The sequence below is a fragment of the Bos grunniens genome, chromosome 4 (genome assembly GCF_055505025.1).
Source record: "Bos grunniens cultivar Pamir isolate PY7600 chromosome 4, Bosgru_T2T1.0, whole genome shotgun sequence".
Classification (NCBI taxonomy): domain Eukaryota; kingdom Metazoa; phylum Chordata; class Mammalia; order Artiodactyla; family Bovidae; genus Bos; species Bos grunniens.
This window is the reverse complement of record NC_141168.1, coordinates 83,108,641-83,127,104: the sequence shown is the minus strand read 5'-3', so window position 1 is coordinate 83,127,104 and position 18,464 is coordinate 83,108,641. Positions and strand designations below refer to the sequence as shown.

Sequence of the window (18,464 nt, the reverse complement as noted above, 5' to 3'; positions counted from 1 at the left end):
AAATAATTTTAAAATGTTCTTTCACAGAATCTTATTTTAAATACTCACAATAAAAGTTGATGTAGCTTTATTTTATAAAGAAAGCTCAAATGCTGTCTGTATCCAAGATAAGGAGAAATTTTTATCAAGAAAATAATTTCAACTTCTAGTTCTTCAGGTATGGAATCTGAGTTTTGCATAATTTAAGTCTTTTTCTCAAAATTAATCTGGTGCAGTCCAGTCATCTTGCCACTGTAACACTGTTTCAGTGACCAGGAGTGGGTAATGTACAGTAAGCCAATCAATGTTTTTGTGATGGCCAAGCTCAAGAATGGAACAAAGCCCCTAATTCTCTTTAGACTTTAAATCATTCTCCAAATCATATACGCTAAGAAAAATATACAATTTGAATAAAATTTACAACAGTATTAACAGCATGGCAAGAAGAAAAACACAGTATACCTGAAAGAGATGCAAGGAGATAAAACCGTCCTCAACTGGGAAATGAATCTTTAAAAGTGTTAAGACGAAATCTTCCTTAATAAGACATGTAAAACACAAACAGATATATTTACATATGTGTGTGTGTGTGTGTGTGTGTAGTTCACCTGAAACTAACACAGCATTGTAAATCAATTATAGTTCAATTACAATTTTAAGATTCAACTGGGAAAAAAATAAAACGACATGACTGCTTTTGTGATTCTAACAATGTCATTTTTAATTTGCTCTAATAAATAGGCAAAAAACAGTAAGTTTGGAGTTTGAATACTTGGAATATTGTAGTAGATAATATCGCTAGATGTCTTATACCTAAGAGATTGCAACTCTTTCACCCAAAAGACTTCCTCCTTATCTAGGTTTTCTGTAGGATTTGACTAGGTGACCTCCTAGTCTATTCCAGAATAGTAATTATCTCTTTTTTCCCCAGTAATATATTTAGAGGCCATGCTATATGTGTTTATCACATGTCTAGCATCCGGGCAGCCTTTAATGGACCATATGCACATAAGGAAGGACCTGAGTACCACTGGTCACTCTATGAAGGAAAAGTACCTTATCCAAGACCTGGATCTGTAAGTTTAGGCATTTAACAAAGTATTATTATTTTTGAAAAGCTTTTTTAGTAATATTCTGTTCGTTGTTCAGATGCTTTATTAAATTTGCATGAAACAGTTAAGAAATTCCACAACTAAAAATCTGCTTGGTTACTTGCATGGTAAAGAAATATTACTTCTTATATCTAGATGTATGCTTGTTATTTAATGAAAAGAATGTAATCTAAAATGGATACATCTTAGCATTATAAAATACATATTATTGTTGATATTTTGGCTATCTATTTGACTCTAAATTTTTATTTTTAGAGGTACTGGTGAATACAGAAACATCAATAAAATGAGCATTGTATTCCTCTCAGCCTCTTTAGAAGAATTAGTGCCACAAGTGGTTTCCAAGCAAGAGAATGTTACCATATCGTTATTATATATTCTGATAATTGGGTCAGGCTTTCAGTTCCCTAGACCAGACTTTTTCTCAGCTTCTCACTTAAGCATATTGAGAGGAAGCTTTTTCTCTGGCTCTTCATAATACTAAGCAACCCATTTGCCAAGAGGAAGTTCCACCATTTGCCTCTTAACTGGTGCTACCAAGATTCTTCCTAACTAGCCATTCAAACTGTGCTTTTAATTGCACTGCTGCTGCTGCTGCTGCTAAGTCACTTCAGTCATGTCCGACATGTGTGACTCCATAGATGGCAGCCCACCAGGCTCCCCCATCCCTAGGATTCTCCAGGCAAGAACACTGGAGTGGGTTGCCATTTCCTTCTCCAATGCATGCAAGTGAAAAGTGAAAGTGAAGTCACTCAGTCATGTCCGACTCCTAGCAACCCCATGGACTGCAGCCCACCAGGCTCCTCCGTCCATGGGATTTTCCAGGCAAGAGTTCTGGAGTGGGGTGCCATTGCTTTCTCCGTTTAATTGCACACATGATGATAATAATGAGGAGGAGGATTTTGTACTATGTGTCCTGTACACAATTAGGTTGGGAAAAGGTAGCATCATTGTATCTGCTGTTCATGGAGAACAAACTTGTCATGCAAGTCGGTCTACACCATTATGAGCAGCTAGTGAAAACCCATCACTATGCTGATTCCATAAGTACTTGCAAGTCAGTAGAAATCATTTTTGCAGAGCTACAATTCAAAGTGGAAACAAACCTTATCTCAGTTAACAAGTGTAAGGCTTTACCATTTCAATCACTCTCTCTCACTAGGTTAAAATTATTACTTCCAATAAGACATAAAGTATATTTTATTTCACTCTATTGATTGAAATTACAATTTAAATGGAGAAAACCCACTTCTGTGGCTTTGCTGGAAATGCTTCTTGAAACCACATGGTATTAAAGGAGATTTAGAGGAAGTGACTGGTTACTGAACTGCTTCCAGGCTGGTCTAGAATGTTTCCAATTATATAGCATGAAAGTACACTCACGTGAAATATTCATGCCAAATTAAGAAATATGGCCCCAGATTTTAAAACAAACCATTAAAAATGCCCTCTTTGCAGAATGACTAATAAACTACTGTGTTTATACTCTAAAGTGGAAAATTTTTATCAAGGTCACCGTTACAATTCCTGCTGGTGCTAGAAGAAAATGTGTGAAATGAGGGAGCACTAAATAGCAAGCATGCATCAACACAGTGATAGGTATTCCAAGAAGTAGCTTAGGTACCGCTGAACATTTATTTTTAGAGTCAGTGATTTTAAGAATTGAGACGTGTTATAGCAAGTATTTCTGGTTTTTTCAAGTTATTGTCTCTGATTCATACAAAAATAATATACATTCATACAAATTACATTAGAGTAGAGAAGGGGTTTTTTTCCTCCCTTAATTAACAATGATGGAATTTGAAGAGATTTCTGTTATAGTCAGTGAGACAATTGAAACTATCATCAATCAGTGTCAGTAATGGGAAAGCTGTTGTGTGGTTGTAATTCTTAATTTGAGGGGAAGATTTAGCACAATAACAAGTCACTTTTGTTTTGCTATGAACAATACATTTATTACTTTAAAATTTAATTTGCAACATGAAAAACAAATTTTAGAAGCAGGAAAATAAAATATTTTTATAATATGTTTGTGCTATCTCCAAACTATATATACTTAATTATTTTTCAGGATTTCATTGCTGTCTATTTCTAGTGCTGCATTTTTAAAAATAATTCAGCCTCACTATACAATTTTTAATTCAGATTTTATTTCTGTAGTAAAGAAGATATGGTTACTAAATATTGTTAAATACATAGTTGATTAATTGAACATACTCCATTTTTATAATTCTCCTTATAATTGATTATAAATTTGCTCTTTAGATTTCACAGGAAAAATATTCTCTCATCCATTTGTATTTCAGTGTGCCAGCAAAGTGAATGGAGGCAGGTATGAAACTACCAAAGACTATCCTGATGATGCCATCCGGTTTGCTAGAAGTCATCCACTTATGTACCAGCCCATAAAGCCTGCCCATAAAAAACCAATACTAGTGAAAACAGATGGAAAGTATAACCTGAAACAAATAGCAGTGGATCGAGTAGAAGCTGAGGATGGCCAGTATGATGTCTTGTTCATTGGGACAGGTAATGAAATTAGAAAGTACTCAGACATTTAAATTGAACCTTAAAATCAATAACATAACATTAAACATCCCTGCCTGTCAACAAAACCTCTGTAGACCCATTTGGCTTTCTTACATACTGCCTGTCCGCTGCAATGGAAGAGAAGAATTTGGGGCAGTTACAGCCTGTAATTCCTGATACATGGTCAATATTTAATACATTTAAACAAAATGAATACATTAAGGAATGAATAATTGATGTTAATAAACAATGTTGGTTCCAGAAAAGAACTCAGAGCAGAAATAGGGTGCCATACAAAGGATGGTTCTCTTCTGTTAGTCCCTCAGGGCCACTGCTTCAGTCTTTAGGTAAAGTTTAGGTAATTTCACCTAAATCTATAATCTCAACTGTGCTTATCAGGCCCCATAAGAAATCAACCATGTAAAGTTAATGAAGCTAAATGTTATACATTAAAGTGAAAGAAAGTGAAAGTCGCTCAGTCGTGTCTGACTCTGTGACCCGTGGACCATACAGTCCATGGGATTCTCCAGGCCAGAATACTGGAGTGGGTAGCCTTTCCCTTCTCCACGGGCTTCTCCCAACCCAAGGATCGAACCCAGGTCTCCTGCATTGCAGGCAGATTCTTTACCAGAAGAGTCACGAGGGAACACCAGTGTTATACATAATGGAGATAAAATTTTAGACTAAAGCTATAATATCCTGCATTATTAAAATAAAGTATAATAAATATGCTAAAAGTCAAAATGTAAAATAGATCTGTAATTTCAACTAGTGCCATTCATTAGATCTAGCTTATGGAGGAGAACTTGGAATCATTTAGCATGCAGGGTAATATGTATCAAATTCTGTCAAGTACTTTGAAATTATATAGTCATTTAAAGAATCATTAAAACTATCATTTCTTTTTATATATATGCATCACAGTAATTACTATAGCAGATCCTATTTAGAAGAGTAAGCGTTCTACTATATATAACTTTAATCATTGACATATTCTAAAAAGACATTACATATGCCCAGATCAGGAATTAATATATAGTATTAATATTGGTGCTTGAACTTTCCCACTCATGCTTTTTGAAACAGCAAAGGTACAAGTAAGGAGGTAATTGTCTGATTTCCAAAAATTGATGTCTCTTGCAGGATATATTTTATTCATTTAAGAGGTTAGTAATATGTTCTGCTGGAGAAGGAAATGGCAAGCCACTCCAGTATTCTTGCCTGGAGAATCCCATGGACAGAGGAGCCTGGTGGGCTACTGTCCATGGGGTCACAAAGAGTTGGACACGACTGAAATGACTAGGCAGTATGTTCTGCACTGTGGGTTCAAGATTAACAAAGCATCACATTTATTTAACAAAGTTAAAATTACCTGGCCATGAATTCACGTATAGTGGTATCCAACAAAGTTAAAAAAAAAAAAAAAGAATTCCATAAGCAAGAGTAATATTTGATAAAAATTAATCACAGAAAAAAGCATGTTATTTTTCACCACCTTGGAAAGTAGAAGTCACGTATATAAATCCAAGAATGTTTTCAGAAATACTTTTTTGTTAGACTGACCAAAGCTATTTGAGAGAATTCCAGAAATATATAAGGTATATACTTAGGCTCTCATGTAACCTATGTTGAGCTTAAAGATATTATTCTATTAAACCACAGCTTTTCAGCACTAAAGAACATATTTGATGAATGTGTGATGAATACAACTTTGAATAATACCACAAAATAGTTATTTTTCCCCAAATTTACCAGACACATGCTTTAGTACTATATATAGTAGTCCTTATTGAAAAATCACTAGTTGCAAACTGATAATTTGAGTTCCTCTTTGCCTTTTTACTTGATATGATAATTGTGGGATATTTATAATGTGTGCTTGATATGATAGTTTTGTTCCTTTTGGTAATTTTTATTAGTTTATTTTAATTACATTATATTAAGCCAAACACATGATTTCATAATTGTTAAAGAAATTGCATAAGTACCATAGAAACCCAGGATCAGAACTCCCAAAGTGCTTTTTCCCCCTAGTTATTTCTAGCACTATACTAAATTCTTACATTCAAATTCATGTTTTATTAAATGTTCATTGGAAAGAACAAGTTCAGAATATCAGGAATAATAAAAACAAGGTAGGATTTTAAAATGTAGGTATAAATTTATAAAATTATTTATAATTATATAAACTAAATGATTAGTACAGGAGGACTCATTACACCATTCTCTCTATAGGGTATACTTGAAATTTTTATTGAAAGTGTATATAACAAGATTTGTGGTTACTGGAGGTGAGCGGTGGGAGAACTAGATGAAGGTTGTCAAAGATACATCTTTTTAATTATGAGATAAATAAGTACTAAGGATATAATATACACCATGACTAATATAGTTAACAGTGCTGTATGTTATAATGAAGCCTTTTAAGAGAGTAAACCCTAAGAGTTCTCATCACAAGGGAAAAAAAGCTATTTTGTATGATGGATGTTCACTAAACTTATTGTGGTATTATTTCATGATGTATGCGCTCAGTCATGTCTGACTCTGCTACCCCATGGACTATATGGGATTCTCTAGGCCAGAATACTGGAATAGGTAGCCTTTCCCTTCTCCAGGGGATCTTCCCAACCCAAAGATTGAACCCAGGTCTCCCGCATTGCAGGCGGATTCTTTACCAGCTGAGCCACAAGAGAAGCCCATGATGTATATAGGTCAAATAATTATGCTGTATTCCTTAAAATTATACAGTGTTGTATGTCATTTATATCTCATTAAAATTGGAAGAAAAATGTATATGTATAAATATAAATATATTTATTCTGTTTATATATCAATATGTCAAGATTTCCATTGTGTGTTGCTTGAAAGGTTCCATAAGATCAAAGGTATAGTTTCTTACCAGGATGTAGCTTTAGGTAAAAAATATTCTTTCATCATACATCACAGAAAAAGCTAGAATAATTTTCTATTTGTCTATTTCATTAATTCCAAAAGACATCTTGATTTCTGAACCTTTAATTGGGTTTTTGAATCAAATTGTTGGAAAATACTTATATATTATTTGGTCTTATTCTTTGACCAGGTACACAAAATTGATTTTTTTTGCTAATTTAAAATGTGAATATATAAATAGCCATATTGTTTTAACTGGCAATGATTAAATATTTTATACATCTAGATTTCAAATCTTATTTAAATTTATAATCTTCCCATGGTTTTTAATTGTTTGAAAACCAGATTGTTACAAAGCTTCTGGATTATCTCTTCTTTTATTTTCTTATAGATAATGGAATTGTGCTGAAAGTAATCACGATTTACAACCAAGAAACAGAATCAATGGAAGAAGTAATTCTAGAAGAACTTCAGATATTCAAGGTATTTTTAGTGAAACATATAGCCAACATTTATGTATTGTAGACAATCGCAAGTGAATTATAAATAGGAAAAACATTACATCAGTTGTTTTTTTTCCCTAATCAGTATGTTGTAAATTCAGAGTACTCTGAAGTGAAGAATGATTTATAATTCTGGTACATCTATTTGGTTATCATAGACTATTCACTATTCAGATAAAGAGGCCAGTATTTACCATCATGAAAAGAATTTCATTATATGAAGTGGGATATAAAATGACCTTTATCCCACAAATGAATTCTAGAATCATTATTACAGTCATCATCTTAAGCAAAATACTATCAATAAAAGCAATTTAAAAAAATAGCAGCAGGTTTCATATTGTTTCAGGTGAAACAATATGAACCTGTCCACAGGTTTCACGACATGTTGGCATTGTCGTGGGATAAGTAGATTGCCTTTTTATCGCATGCAGTTTACACAGAGAATTTGCTAAAAGAAAAATGCAAAATGATAACGGAAATATTAAGCATGACAAAACAGTTGTGTATATTGTCTCTCTTTTTTACACACACACATACACACCCATATACACACAGTAAGTCTTGGCATCTATAGCATAACTGCTTTTTGAACACTGAATTAATTAGTAATCATTGCTCCTAGGGGAGATGCACACTGCAGTCCATAGGGTCACAAGAATCCGACACGACTGAGCAACTGAAAAACAAAGAGGAGATACAACATTAGGTTCCTGAGAGTCTCTAGTTGCAGCATTTTTGTCAGCTGATTGATATGTAAACTTGTTTTATTTGTGTTTCTTTTTAAAGACACCTTATTTAGTATATGTTGTTGTTGTTTAGTCACTCAGTTGTGTCCAACTCTTTTGCCAACCCATGGACTGTAGCTTGCTAGACTCCTCTGTCTATGAAATTTCCCCAGCAAGAATACTGGAGTGGGTTGACATTTCCTTGTCCAGAGAATCTTTCTGACCCAGGGATCAACCCATATCTCCTGCACCGCAGGTGGATTCTTTACCACTGAGCCAACCAGGACTATCCTGTTGATTAATTAAAATTGAAGTGAAGTGAAGTCGCTCAGTCATGTCCGACTCTTTGCAACCCCATGGACTGTAGCCTACAATGTTCCTCCGTCCATGGGATTATCCAGGCAAGAGTACTGGAGTGGGTTGCCACTAATAACTCCTGCCTGAACAAGGCTTATTTAAAACACATATTTATTTCATAAGGCACATTTCAGCCTTTTGGAACTTAGGAACACAACACTTCAACACTATGCTTAGTTCAGTTTAGTTTAGTTCAGTCGCTCAGTCATGTCCGACTCTTTGCGACCCCATGAATTGCAGCACGCCAGGCCTCCCTGTCCATCATCATCTCCCGGAGTTCACTCAAACTCACGTCCATCGAGTTGGTGATGCCATCCAGCCATCTCATCCTCTGTCATCCCCTTCTCCTCCTGCCCACAATCCCTCCCAGCATCAGAGTCTTTTCCAATGAGTCAACTCTTCGCATGAGGTGGCCAAAGTACTGGAGTTTCAGCTTTAGCATCATTCCTTCCAAAGAACACCCAGGGCTGATCTCCTTTAGAATGGACTGGTTGGATCTCCTTGCAGTCCAAGGGACTCTCAAGAGTCTTCTCCAACACCACACTATGCTTGGGGGCCTTTTAAACAGCAAATCATTAACAAAAAGGACACAAATAAAAATATGGTACTAAATGGAACATGAAGATACTTGTTTACCGTATGAGAGTTGAAACAAGAAGGCAGGGTATACCTTGATCAACCTCAGCTGGGAATGTACATTTTGGGCATCTCAGATTTTTTTTTTTTTTTTTGCCATTCTGAGCATGTGAAAGGCAGCAAAATACCAAAAGCATTGATATTGGGGTTGCAAATAAGTTTTAGCAAGTAAGCAAATGTGCAAGATCACAATATGTAATAATGAAGATTGTGTATATGTAATGAATGTGCACAAAAATATTTTTGATGAAAACAGTATATTTCACCTTAGCTGTTCAGATTAGATTCCTCATAGCTTCACACAAAGTTAACGACATTCTTATCTCAACCAGAGCAGCTGTTGTTTAGTCGCTCAGCTGTGTCTGACTCTTGTGTGACCCCATGGACTGTAGCCCTCCAGGCTTCTCTGTCCATGGGAGTTTCCGGGCAAGAATACTGGAGTGGATTGCCATTTCTTTCTACAGCTTATCTTCCTGACCCAGGAATCGACCCCATGTCTTGGCATCTCCTGCCTTGCAGGTGGATTCTTTTACTGCTGAGCCACTGGAGAATCCCCAGAGCAGCAATATTTTTGTTTATTTTGCATATTGAGCCTCTATAAAATTTCATTTCATGTCAGGACTCACAGATCTCATATTAAGGGCATTCATCATAACAATGTCTTGTTCACATAAATCCTTAAGCAACATTGTTTTTTGAATGAATAAATGCATGCATATGCTTTCCTTGTGACTCAGCAGTAGAGAATCTGCCTGCCAGTGCAGGAGCCGTGACTTCCATCCCTGGGTTGAGAAGATTCCCTGGAGAAGGAAATGACAACCCACTCCAGTATTCTTGCCTGAGAAATCCCATGGACAGAGGAGCCTGACAGACTACAGTCTATGGGGTCTCAAAGAGTCGGCACGACTTAGTGACTAAAAAACAACATGTGAATAAAGCGTTCTGTAGTTTTAAATATTTAAAATTTTAACATAGGTGATCAAATTTTTCTCTTTCAAAAAATAACTATTTGAAGGGTAATTATCCATTAATTATCCAGGATTGTATCCCACATGCCTATGACTTCTCCAGTCACAGAAATGGCTGAGTTTGTGATGTCCTTAGAAATATTCTTGTCTTAATCACCACCCCAAGTATTGTACAGAAGTGCTCAAAACTACTCTGTAGATTGTCCTTCCTCTGGTGCAGTTCCAAGACAGTGTTGATGATAATGCACATTTTTCAGAGCATTCTGGATTAATGGAGATTGACAGAAAAATATTTTGTTTTGTTGTTGTACAGTCACTAAGTCATGTCCAACTCTTTGCCACCCCATGGACTGCAGCACGGTTGGCTTCCCTGTCCTTCACTATCTCCCAGAGTTTGCTCAAACTCATGTCCATTGAGTCAGTGATGCCATCCAACCATCTCATCCTCTGTTGCCCCTTCTCCTCTTGCCCTCTATCTTTCCCATTATCAGAATCTTTTCCAGTGAGTCAGCTGTTTGCATCAGGTGGCCAAAGTACTGGGCCTTCAGCTTCAGCATCAGTCCTTCCAATGAATATTCAGTGTTGATTTCTTTTAGGATTGGTTGGTTTGATCTCCTTGCAGTCCAAGGGACTGTCAAGAGTCCTCTAGCACCGTAATTTGAAAGCATCAATTCTTTGGCACTTAGCTTTCTTTATGATAGAACTCTCACATCTGTGAGAAAAAGCTATGGTTATAGCTTTGACTATATGGACCTTTGTTGGCAAAGTAACCTTTCTGCTTTTTAATATGCTGTCTAGGTTTGTCATAGCTTTATCATCTAAGGAGCAAGCGTCTTAATGGCAGAAAGAGAAGAGGAACTAAAAAGCTTCTTGATAAGGGTGAAAGAGAAGAGTAAAAAACTTGGCTTAAAACTCAACATTCAAAAAGCTAAGAAAGATCATAGTATTTTATTTAGGCCTGAGTTAAAACAATGAAAGATCACATGGTTTATTGGTAATAAGACCTATTCAAAGATATAACTGTTCTCCTTCTAATGGTTCAACTTTCTTTATAAGAAATAGCACTCTGACTTTATTATTTAAAGATAATTGATTTCCAAAACATGAGTAATACTCAAATGCAAATACAAAAATTATAATGCAGAGACAAACTGAAAGATAATTAGATTATTCACTACTTTTCTCATTTATATTTTGTCCTACACTATTAGAAAATATTTTTTGAAAGAAATTGTATTTTATTTAATTGTATTTTCCTTTTGATTTACTAAAATGAAAGCTATATACTGCTTGACAGAGAACCACTCACATACCTAATATTATTTCAGTTAATTTATAACCATACTAAGGTATGTTTCTATATTTTTATTCCTAAATATGAAAGTTTTTTTTTAATTTTTCAGGATCCAGTTCCTATTATTTCTATGGAGATTTCATCAAAGAGAGTAAGTTCTATAGGTGTCTCTGTGTGTGCATTCTATGTATCAGATAAGGTCAAAAGATAGAAAGCTTAGGTAGGTGTTCTTATATGTTAACAAGTTACAGCTTTATTCTGACAGAAATACATAATGATTTACAGGTAGATAATAGATTTCTTCATATTCTGTTTCTAGAAAAATAGACAAGAATAGATTTACCTGTACAACCATAATAGAACATTATTCCATGTTTTTTTTGCTAATATTTTTGCAAAAAATCATAGTAATGATACTACAAGAGAGTGTACAATGAAAAATAAACCTCCTTTCCACTTTACTGGGGCAAGTTTCTGGTGTAACTTTAAGAGTAGCTATTACATATATTGCCTCATTTATTTATAAGTAACCTTTTATGTTAAGGCAGATAAGGACATATGAGGTTATTGTTCTGTTACTTATACTTTTTATTTACTAACATATCTTACAGTTTATTCCACATCATTCCATGTATATATCTGTGTCACTTTTCTAAATGTTATATGTCAATGTGCACTGTTGGTGGGAATGTAAATTAGTGTAGCCACCATGAAAAGCAGTATGGAGGTTACTCAAAAAATTAAAAATAGAACTGCCATATGATCTAGCAGTTCTACTTCTGGGTATCTATCCTAAGGAAACAAAAACACTAATTCAGAAAGATACATACACCCCCATGTTCATTTAAGGTTTATTTATAATAGCCAAGACATGGAGATGAACTAAGCATCCATCTATGAATGACTGGATAAATAAATTGTACACATACACATGTACACACACACACATACACAATGGAGTGTTAGTCAGCCATAAAAAAGAAGGAAATTCTGCCATTTTCAGTAACATGAAAGGATTTTGCAGGCATTATGCCAAGTGAAATATGTCCAAGAAAGACAAATACCATATAATATATCATTTATATGTGAACTGTTTAAAAACAACAACAAAACAGGCTCATAGATACAGAGAACAGATCTGTGGTTGCCAGAGGCAAGGGCTACATGAAATGAGTGTAGGTTATTAAAATGTATAAACTTTTAGTTATAAAATAGGTAAGTCCTGGTGATGTAATGTACAGCATGATGATTATAGTTAACAATACTGTTTTACGTATTTGAAAGCTTCTGAGAGTAGATCTTAAAAGTTTTCATCACAAAAAAATATTTATAGATGTGTAGTGTGAGATAAGGGAGATTAACTAGAATGATTGTGACCATTTCACAATATATACAAGTATCAAATAATTATGTTGTACATCCAAGACTAATATAATGTTATATGTCAATTGTATCCATTAAAAATGCAAAAAAAATACCTTTTCACTCTCCTTTTGGACAGTCCTGTAGACTTTTTAAAAAGATCTACAATGTTAGATGACAAGAGTCTTTCTACTTTGATAATGAATGAAAGTATAGTCAACTTAAGACATTTGTCAGCTTCACTATAGCACTTTTGTCCTTCAGGCATACGAGTCTGTAAAAGTATTTCAGATCTTGGAGAAAACCAAAGTGTTAGTGTTCTATCATCAGTCCTGAGTAACTGTAGTTATTTACATGAATATTCACAGAGATGATTACATAGGAACGTGAAAATGTAAGAACTCAGTGCGAATTCTGTCCATTTCTGCTAGTGGCCTCTCTCTTCCTTGATGTCTATAGCAACAGCTCTATATTGGATCTGCTTCTGCTGTGGCCCAAGTCCGATTCCACCAGTGTGACATGTATGGAAGTGCTTGTGCAGACTGCTGCCTGGCTCGAGACCCTTACTGCGCCTGGGATGGCATCTCCTGCTCTCGGTATTACCCAACAGGCACACATGCAAAACGGTGAGACAGTTCTTCCATGGAACCTTTCCCTTATTTAGAAAAAACTAATACTATTCTTTTTTGTCACTTTCTTTCTGTACCCATTCCATGAAAATAACCTGCTTTTCTTTTTTTTTCAAGTGATTTTCCATTTATTCTAAAGTAACTTGGTTTTTTGTTTTTATTTTGGAGTATAGTGATTTAACAATGTTGTGTTTGTTTTAGGTGTACAGCAACTTGATTCAGGTATTCATAGATATATCCCTTCTTTTTCAGATTCTTTTCCCGTAGAGGTTATTACAGAGTATTGAGTAGAATTCCCTGTGTTATAGAGTAGGTCTTTGTTGATTATTTTATATATAGTGGTGTGTATATGTTAATCCCAAACTCCTAATCATCATAGTCTTAATTTGTTCTTAATATAAACTTTGAAAACTTCACTTTTTCTGAAAAATAACTTCCATTGACTATTGTGTAGATACAGGCTGAGCTTGCTTTCTGGGGTTTTATTTTTCTTCCATGTTTGAATCAACTGTTTTCCCTCCTGAAACTTTTGCTGCAAGACATGAAACCAGTTTAGATAAACTTAAAATGTGGAAATAGCAAGTAAACCCACATATGAGGATTTCAAAGACTTAAAAAGGAAAATAAATAAATTCTAAAATACATCCTGCCTTTGCCCTATGTTCTCCTGACCAGCTGGTTTTCATTTATTTCATTTTGAAAGTGAATATTTTAACTCCTAGGCAAATATATGACCTGTGTAATTAATGAAATGTGTGATTTAATTCAACACAAATGAAAGGTACTTAAAGACCTCCAAACTCTAATATGTACATTTCAGTGGGGTCATTGCCACTAGTTAGAGAAGGTAAATCCTAGAATTCTTTGAACAGATCTTATGGTACAGAAAGCATTTTGAAGAATAAGAATCTTTCTTAACTCAAGTGATAAGAAATTATGCATTCTTTGGGGAAAAAATAAAGGAAAATATTTTTATTATAGAATAAGGAATTATCTTCTCTTGATAAAGTGGCTAAAGATAATATAAAGCAAAGATATGAAACCATATACAGTTTCTCTGCTGAAAGCAACTTTTATTAATTTCATTTACTATTGCTCTTTTACTTTGGGCTACCTTTACACCTTTTTTCAAAATCTAATTTAATCCAATTTAATATAATTATTATTTTTATAAATTCACATAAATAGTAGAATCTCATTTTAAAAAATTAGTCACTAATTCAAACTTTTATTAATTTGACCTTACCTAAATTAACATTCCAATGAGTAAATAAAGGATATATTAAGGAGATAGTAAAAGATGCTTTGAGAGGACATTTATGAGCTTAATAATGTATCAACTGTACTGAAGAATTGAGTGAGTCAGCTGATTTTCTATCCATGTTTATTGATATTGAAAATCAGTTCTTGAAGAATACAGCTGTGTTACTAATTGAAAATATTAATTTATGCTTTTTTCACTCATTCAGTCTATTTTTGTACTATGTTTGAGGGGTAGGAGGAAACAATCCCAGTACCCTGTCCATAGGAAAATAGAACTGGAAGTGAAGAATAGAATTGTAAATGAGGGTGATAGCTCACCACTGAGCACTTACTATGTATAAGGCACCAGACTAAGTGCAATACACATAACACATTATTTGATTCTCAGAATAATTCAACATTTGAGTTCAATCTTGAAGGCAAGGATATAAGGAGGTTCCAGTTAAAGAGAATTAATTGTTTCTACAGAGACACAGAAAAATGCTCTGAGAAAACCATGTATTTCCATAGGTTAGATTTGATGTAGTAGAATCTAAGGGCAGAAAGGTAATTATACCAAAAATAATAACATTAATTATCCTAATGCTTTTAGCAGCAACAAAATATTTATAAGCCTTGCATCAAATACTTAATGAATTACAAGCTTTTTATTAGGCATGCAGCATTTATGATGAATTTAACTAAGAAGTTTCCATAGCTAAGTATTTCCTGGTATATGGTGCCTCTTGTAAAAGTGTATATTCATAGTTTTTTTTATGGTGTTTTATAGGGTGGACAAAAGAGTTCTTTAGGGAAGTTAAATGAATGGGCAAAATCATAGACAGAAGTAGTGAGATGGTGGAATCAGGAGCCATGCTCATGAATGAATTAGTTCAGTTCAGTGACATGAAATGCAGATCTTTTAGCAGTGTCAGATTCTTTGAAACCATCACCCACCCCTGGAGGAGAACGTTTTGGATAAGTTCCAGCACATAAAGTTTGCTTTTATAGCAGATCATTTTTGCTTCAGACTTGACTAGCAGTAGAAATTGAAAACTGGTCATTAAAATAAGTACTCTTCTGTTCACAAAGTGAAAATGAGTCAACAGAGGAAAAGCATCAATTCACACTCCAAACCACTTGTTTAAAATAGTCTTCCAAAGTACACTATAATTTATAGAGCTAGGTCTTTTTCTTCCCCCTTGCTCTTGTATTTTGTCTTGTTTCCAGCATTCTCTTGAAAAGTTTCCAAGAGGTAAGAGATATTAGAAAAATACGTGACTTTGAGAGCTTAGCCTTTCTAATATTCCTGATCCTAATACCTTCTTTTTTAAATGCTGAAATAAAGGACAGCTATACTAGGATAGTATAAAATGAACTGAAGTCTTGTTGGAGAATGTGATATCTATATTTTTAAATGCATATTTCCAATGATTTTAAACAAAATTTTTGCACACTTACCCACAGTACTTACCTAGAATTAGCTGGTTTTAATTCCTTTTTTCCTCACATTACTTGCATAATAAGTATGATACAATATCCTTGCTGCAACATGTAAACTATTTCTCATTTCATTAATTTATTCCTGTTTCATTATGCACTATTGCTCAGCAGACCTGAGATTCCCAATATCAAAGCAACACTCAGTGAAGTGAGGAATTAACAACAGCCATTTAAATGTCATCCAGAGCTTCTATCAGTTGCATAATAGAAGTACACACTAGCATAAAACAATGTAGAAGCATAAAACCTTTAATTTTTGCTCCCCTTTTGTCAATTTCTATTTTTGGTTTAGCTCTATGGAATGATTCATATGGCAGTTTTAATCTTAACTTCATAAAATCTCAGGTCTTTGAGTAAGGTTTTCTGATCAACAGTCTGATTCTTTTAAATAGACTTTAAAAATTGGTTTTGCACTCAGACCATTACCCTAAAAATTGACTGGAAATATTCATCTGTCCTAGCATTTAATATAAGGAAACACTCAAAAGATTAAGTATTGAGTTCTTAACTAAGATCTGAACTCATTTATGAGAAAGCACTCCATTTCTTGATAACATTCCAGTATCACTGGTGGCCATGAGGAAAACTTAGAATGAAAAAAAAAAAAAAAATGAGACTGGAAATTAAGTGTCAGTCAGCCCAGCTTCCTTTACAAAAGAGGGCACACTGAACCAGGAAAGACCAGGGATGCGTATAAGATTGTGCAGAATTTGAGTAGTAACATTGGGATTTGAACCTGGTTCCCTTTTCCAAATTTGACCATTGCATATGGTAAAACCATCTCTTTGTCACTTGGGAAGTTTTACCATCTCGCTCTGGAATAAAAGTTCTGTTCTGCCTTCTGGTTTCCCCTCAGTGTTGAAGAAATGCCATGATTAGAGAAGCAAGTGGTATTTTATAGCTTTACGTAATATTTCTGTTTCCATCTCAAACTTGTTAATATGCTGAAGATCTTAATTTTAGCATTCCAGTACTAATAAGGATAAATTCCATTATTTAATTCCTGAGAAAGATGCCTACAAATTGGAAACATGGTATATATTCTAGAGGACGTTCTTGGTGGTTCATTGGTAAAGAATCTGCCTGACAATGTGAGGAGACATCTTCCCTGGGTTGGGAAGATCCCTTGAAGAAGGAAATGAATACTTCAGTATTCTTGCCTGGGAAATCCCAGACAGAGAAGCCTGTATGGCTACAGTCCACGGGGTTGCAAAGAGCTGGACATGACTTAGCAACTAAATAGCAACAAGAACAACATATATTCTGGAATTCTTTCTCCATGGATAAAGACTATTATTATTTGTCAATCATATGTCTAATCAACCAGAAATATGAAAATATACTGGAAGTATATTTACCTGTTAGAGGCAAATTAAGGAAAAATACAGTATTTCCTGAGGCCCACTATTATGTAAGACATTCTGTTAAATATGTAATGCACCATCCCATTTAATAGAGGCATATACTTTTTACATATTATAACTGAATAAAAGGGTAAATTGAGTATATTATCAGTTTATTTTATTAACAATCACGTTGATCATGATTGCTGTAGAACAAAATATTTGGATCCATATAGCTTTACATAATGCACTTAAATATATATGGGAATTTTATCCATTTTTTACTCATATAGGTAATCTGCCTCAAGTCTCACTGTCTTTATCTGCACATAGCCTTTACCACCCAAGATACTCATTTAAAACCAGAAGACTTCCCTGTTGAACTAAATTCCTAATGAAATGTGAAGAGAACTTTTTTAGATTATTGTTTCAGGATCCATAATTCAAACTCATATGACCATTTAAAAAACAGTTTTATATAGATCTTATCCATTGAATAACATTCAGTGGAAATATGGAAAACTATGAAACTTGGATTTTATCCTTGTTTTGTATGACTGATCAATTTTTTCAGTAGCAGAATACTACTTGAAACTTTAATGAGGTTGGCAATATTTTAAAGTCTGGAAAATTGAAATCCGAACATCTCCTAAATGCATTTACTTTCTTTCAGGCGATTCCGCAGACAAGATGTTCGGCATGGGAATGCAGCTCAGCAGTGCTTTGGACAGCAGTTTGTCGGTAATCCATAGAAAATCAGTTGCCGTGGGTATTTAGAGTGGGCATTGAAGATAGAATGCAAACCTCTTTCAAAGGGTCCTTGTTTTATGTGTGATTGATATATACTAGAATAATGTTCCTGAGAATATTCTGTGTAGTTAAAATTTTATGGATTATAAATTTTCTTAGTTTGGAAACATTTTTATATAGCCGCAAGCATTATTGTTAGACCTCAAAAAGAGAACACTTACAACAGAAATGTTGTGTACTTTAAGTGGCAAATGCCATAGTAATTTGCAGGATTTATCTCACCAGCTCAACCCTGGGAATATGTTCACTGTGTTTTTATAACTTAATTTTATCAAGAGTGATCTAACTTGAATCAGGTTACCTAGTGAGCTTTGGATAGAAGAAAGTGAAGTACTTTGACTCTTTCACTAGAATAGAGTAAGCCCAGAACTGGGGTTCGTGGTCCAGACATGCATTTCTGACGAAAGGTAGTGGGTGGCTCAATGTGTAAAGAAAGAGAAAATGTCAGCTTTAGGCAAATGTAAGGAAGTCAAACAAGACAGAAAACCACTGACCTGTCTCTTCGCACTGTGATGGTAGTTGGTGAGCAGACTGTGCTCCTGATGATTGAGAGACCAGAGCTGCTTATACACAGGTC

The 18,464-nt window shown here is 34.4% G+C and overlaps 1 protein-coding gene across 2 annotated transcripts in view; it reads left to right on the top strand.

Moving 5' to 3' along the window:
• Nucleotides 1-18,464, top strand: part of SEMA3E (semaphorin 3E) — a 275,207-nt gene that overhangs the window by 229,169 nt on the left and 27,574 nt on the right. For both annotated transcript variants that reach the window (XM_086398568.1, XM_086398569.1), the window contains exons 10-15: nt 911-1,055; nt 3,398-3,620; nt 6,904-6,995; nt 11,108-11,149; nt 12,820-12,986; nt 17,751-17,818. In XM_086398568.1, coding sequence (XP_086254694.1) covers nt 911-1,055; nt 3,398-3,620; nt 6,904-6,995; nt 11,108-11,149; nt 12,820-12,986; nt 17,751-17,818 — 737 coding nt within the window. The remainder of the gene's footprint in view (nt 1-910; nt 1,056-3,397; nt 3,621-6,903; nt 6,996-11,107; nt 11,150-12,819; nt 12,987-17,750; nt 17,819-18,464) is intronic.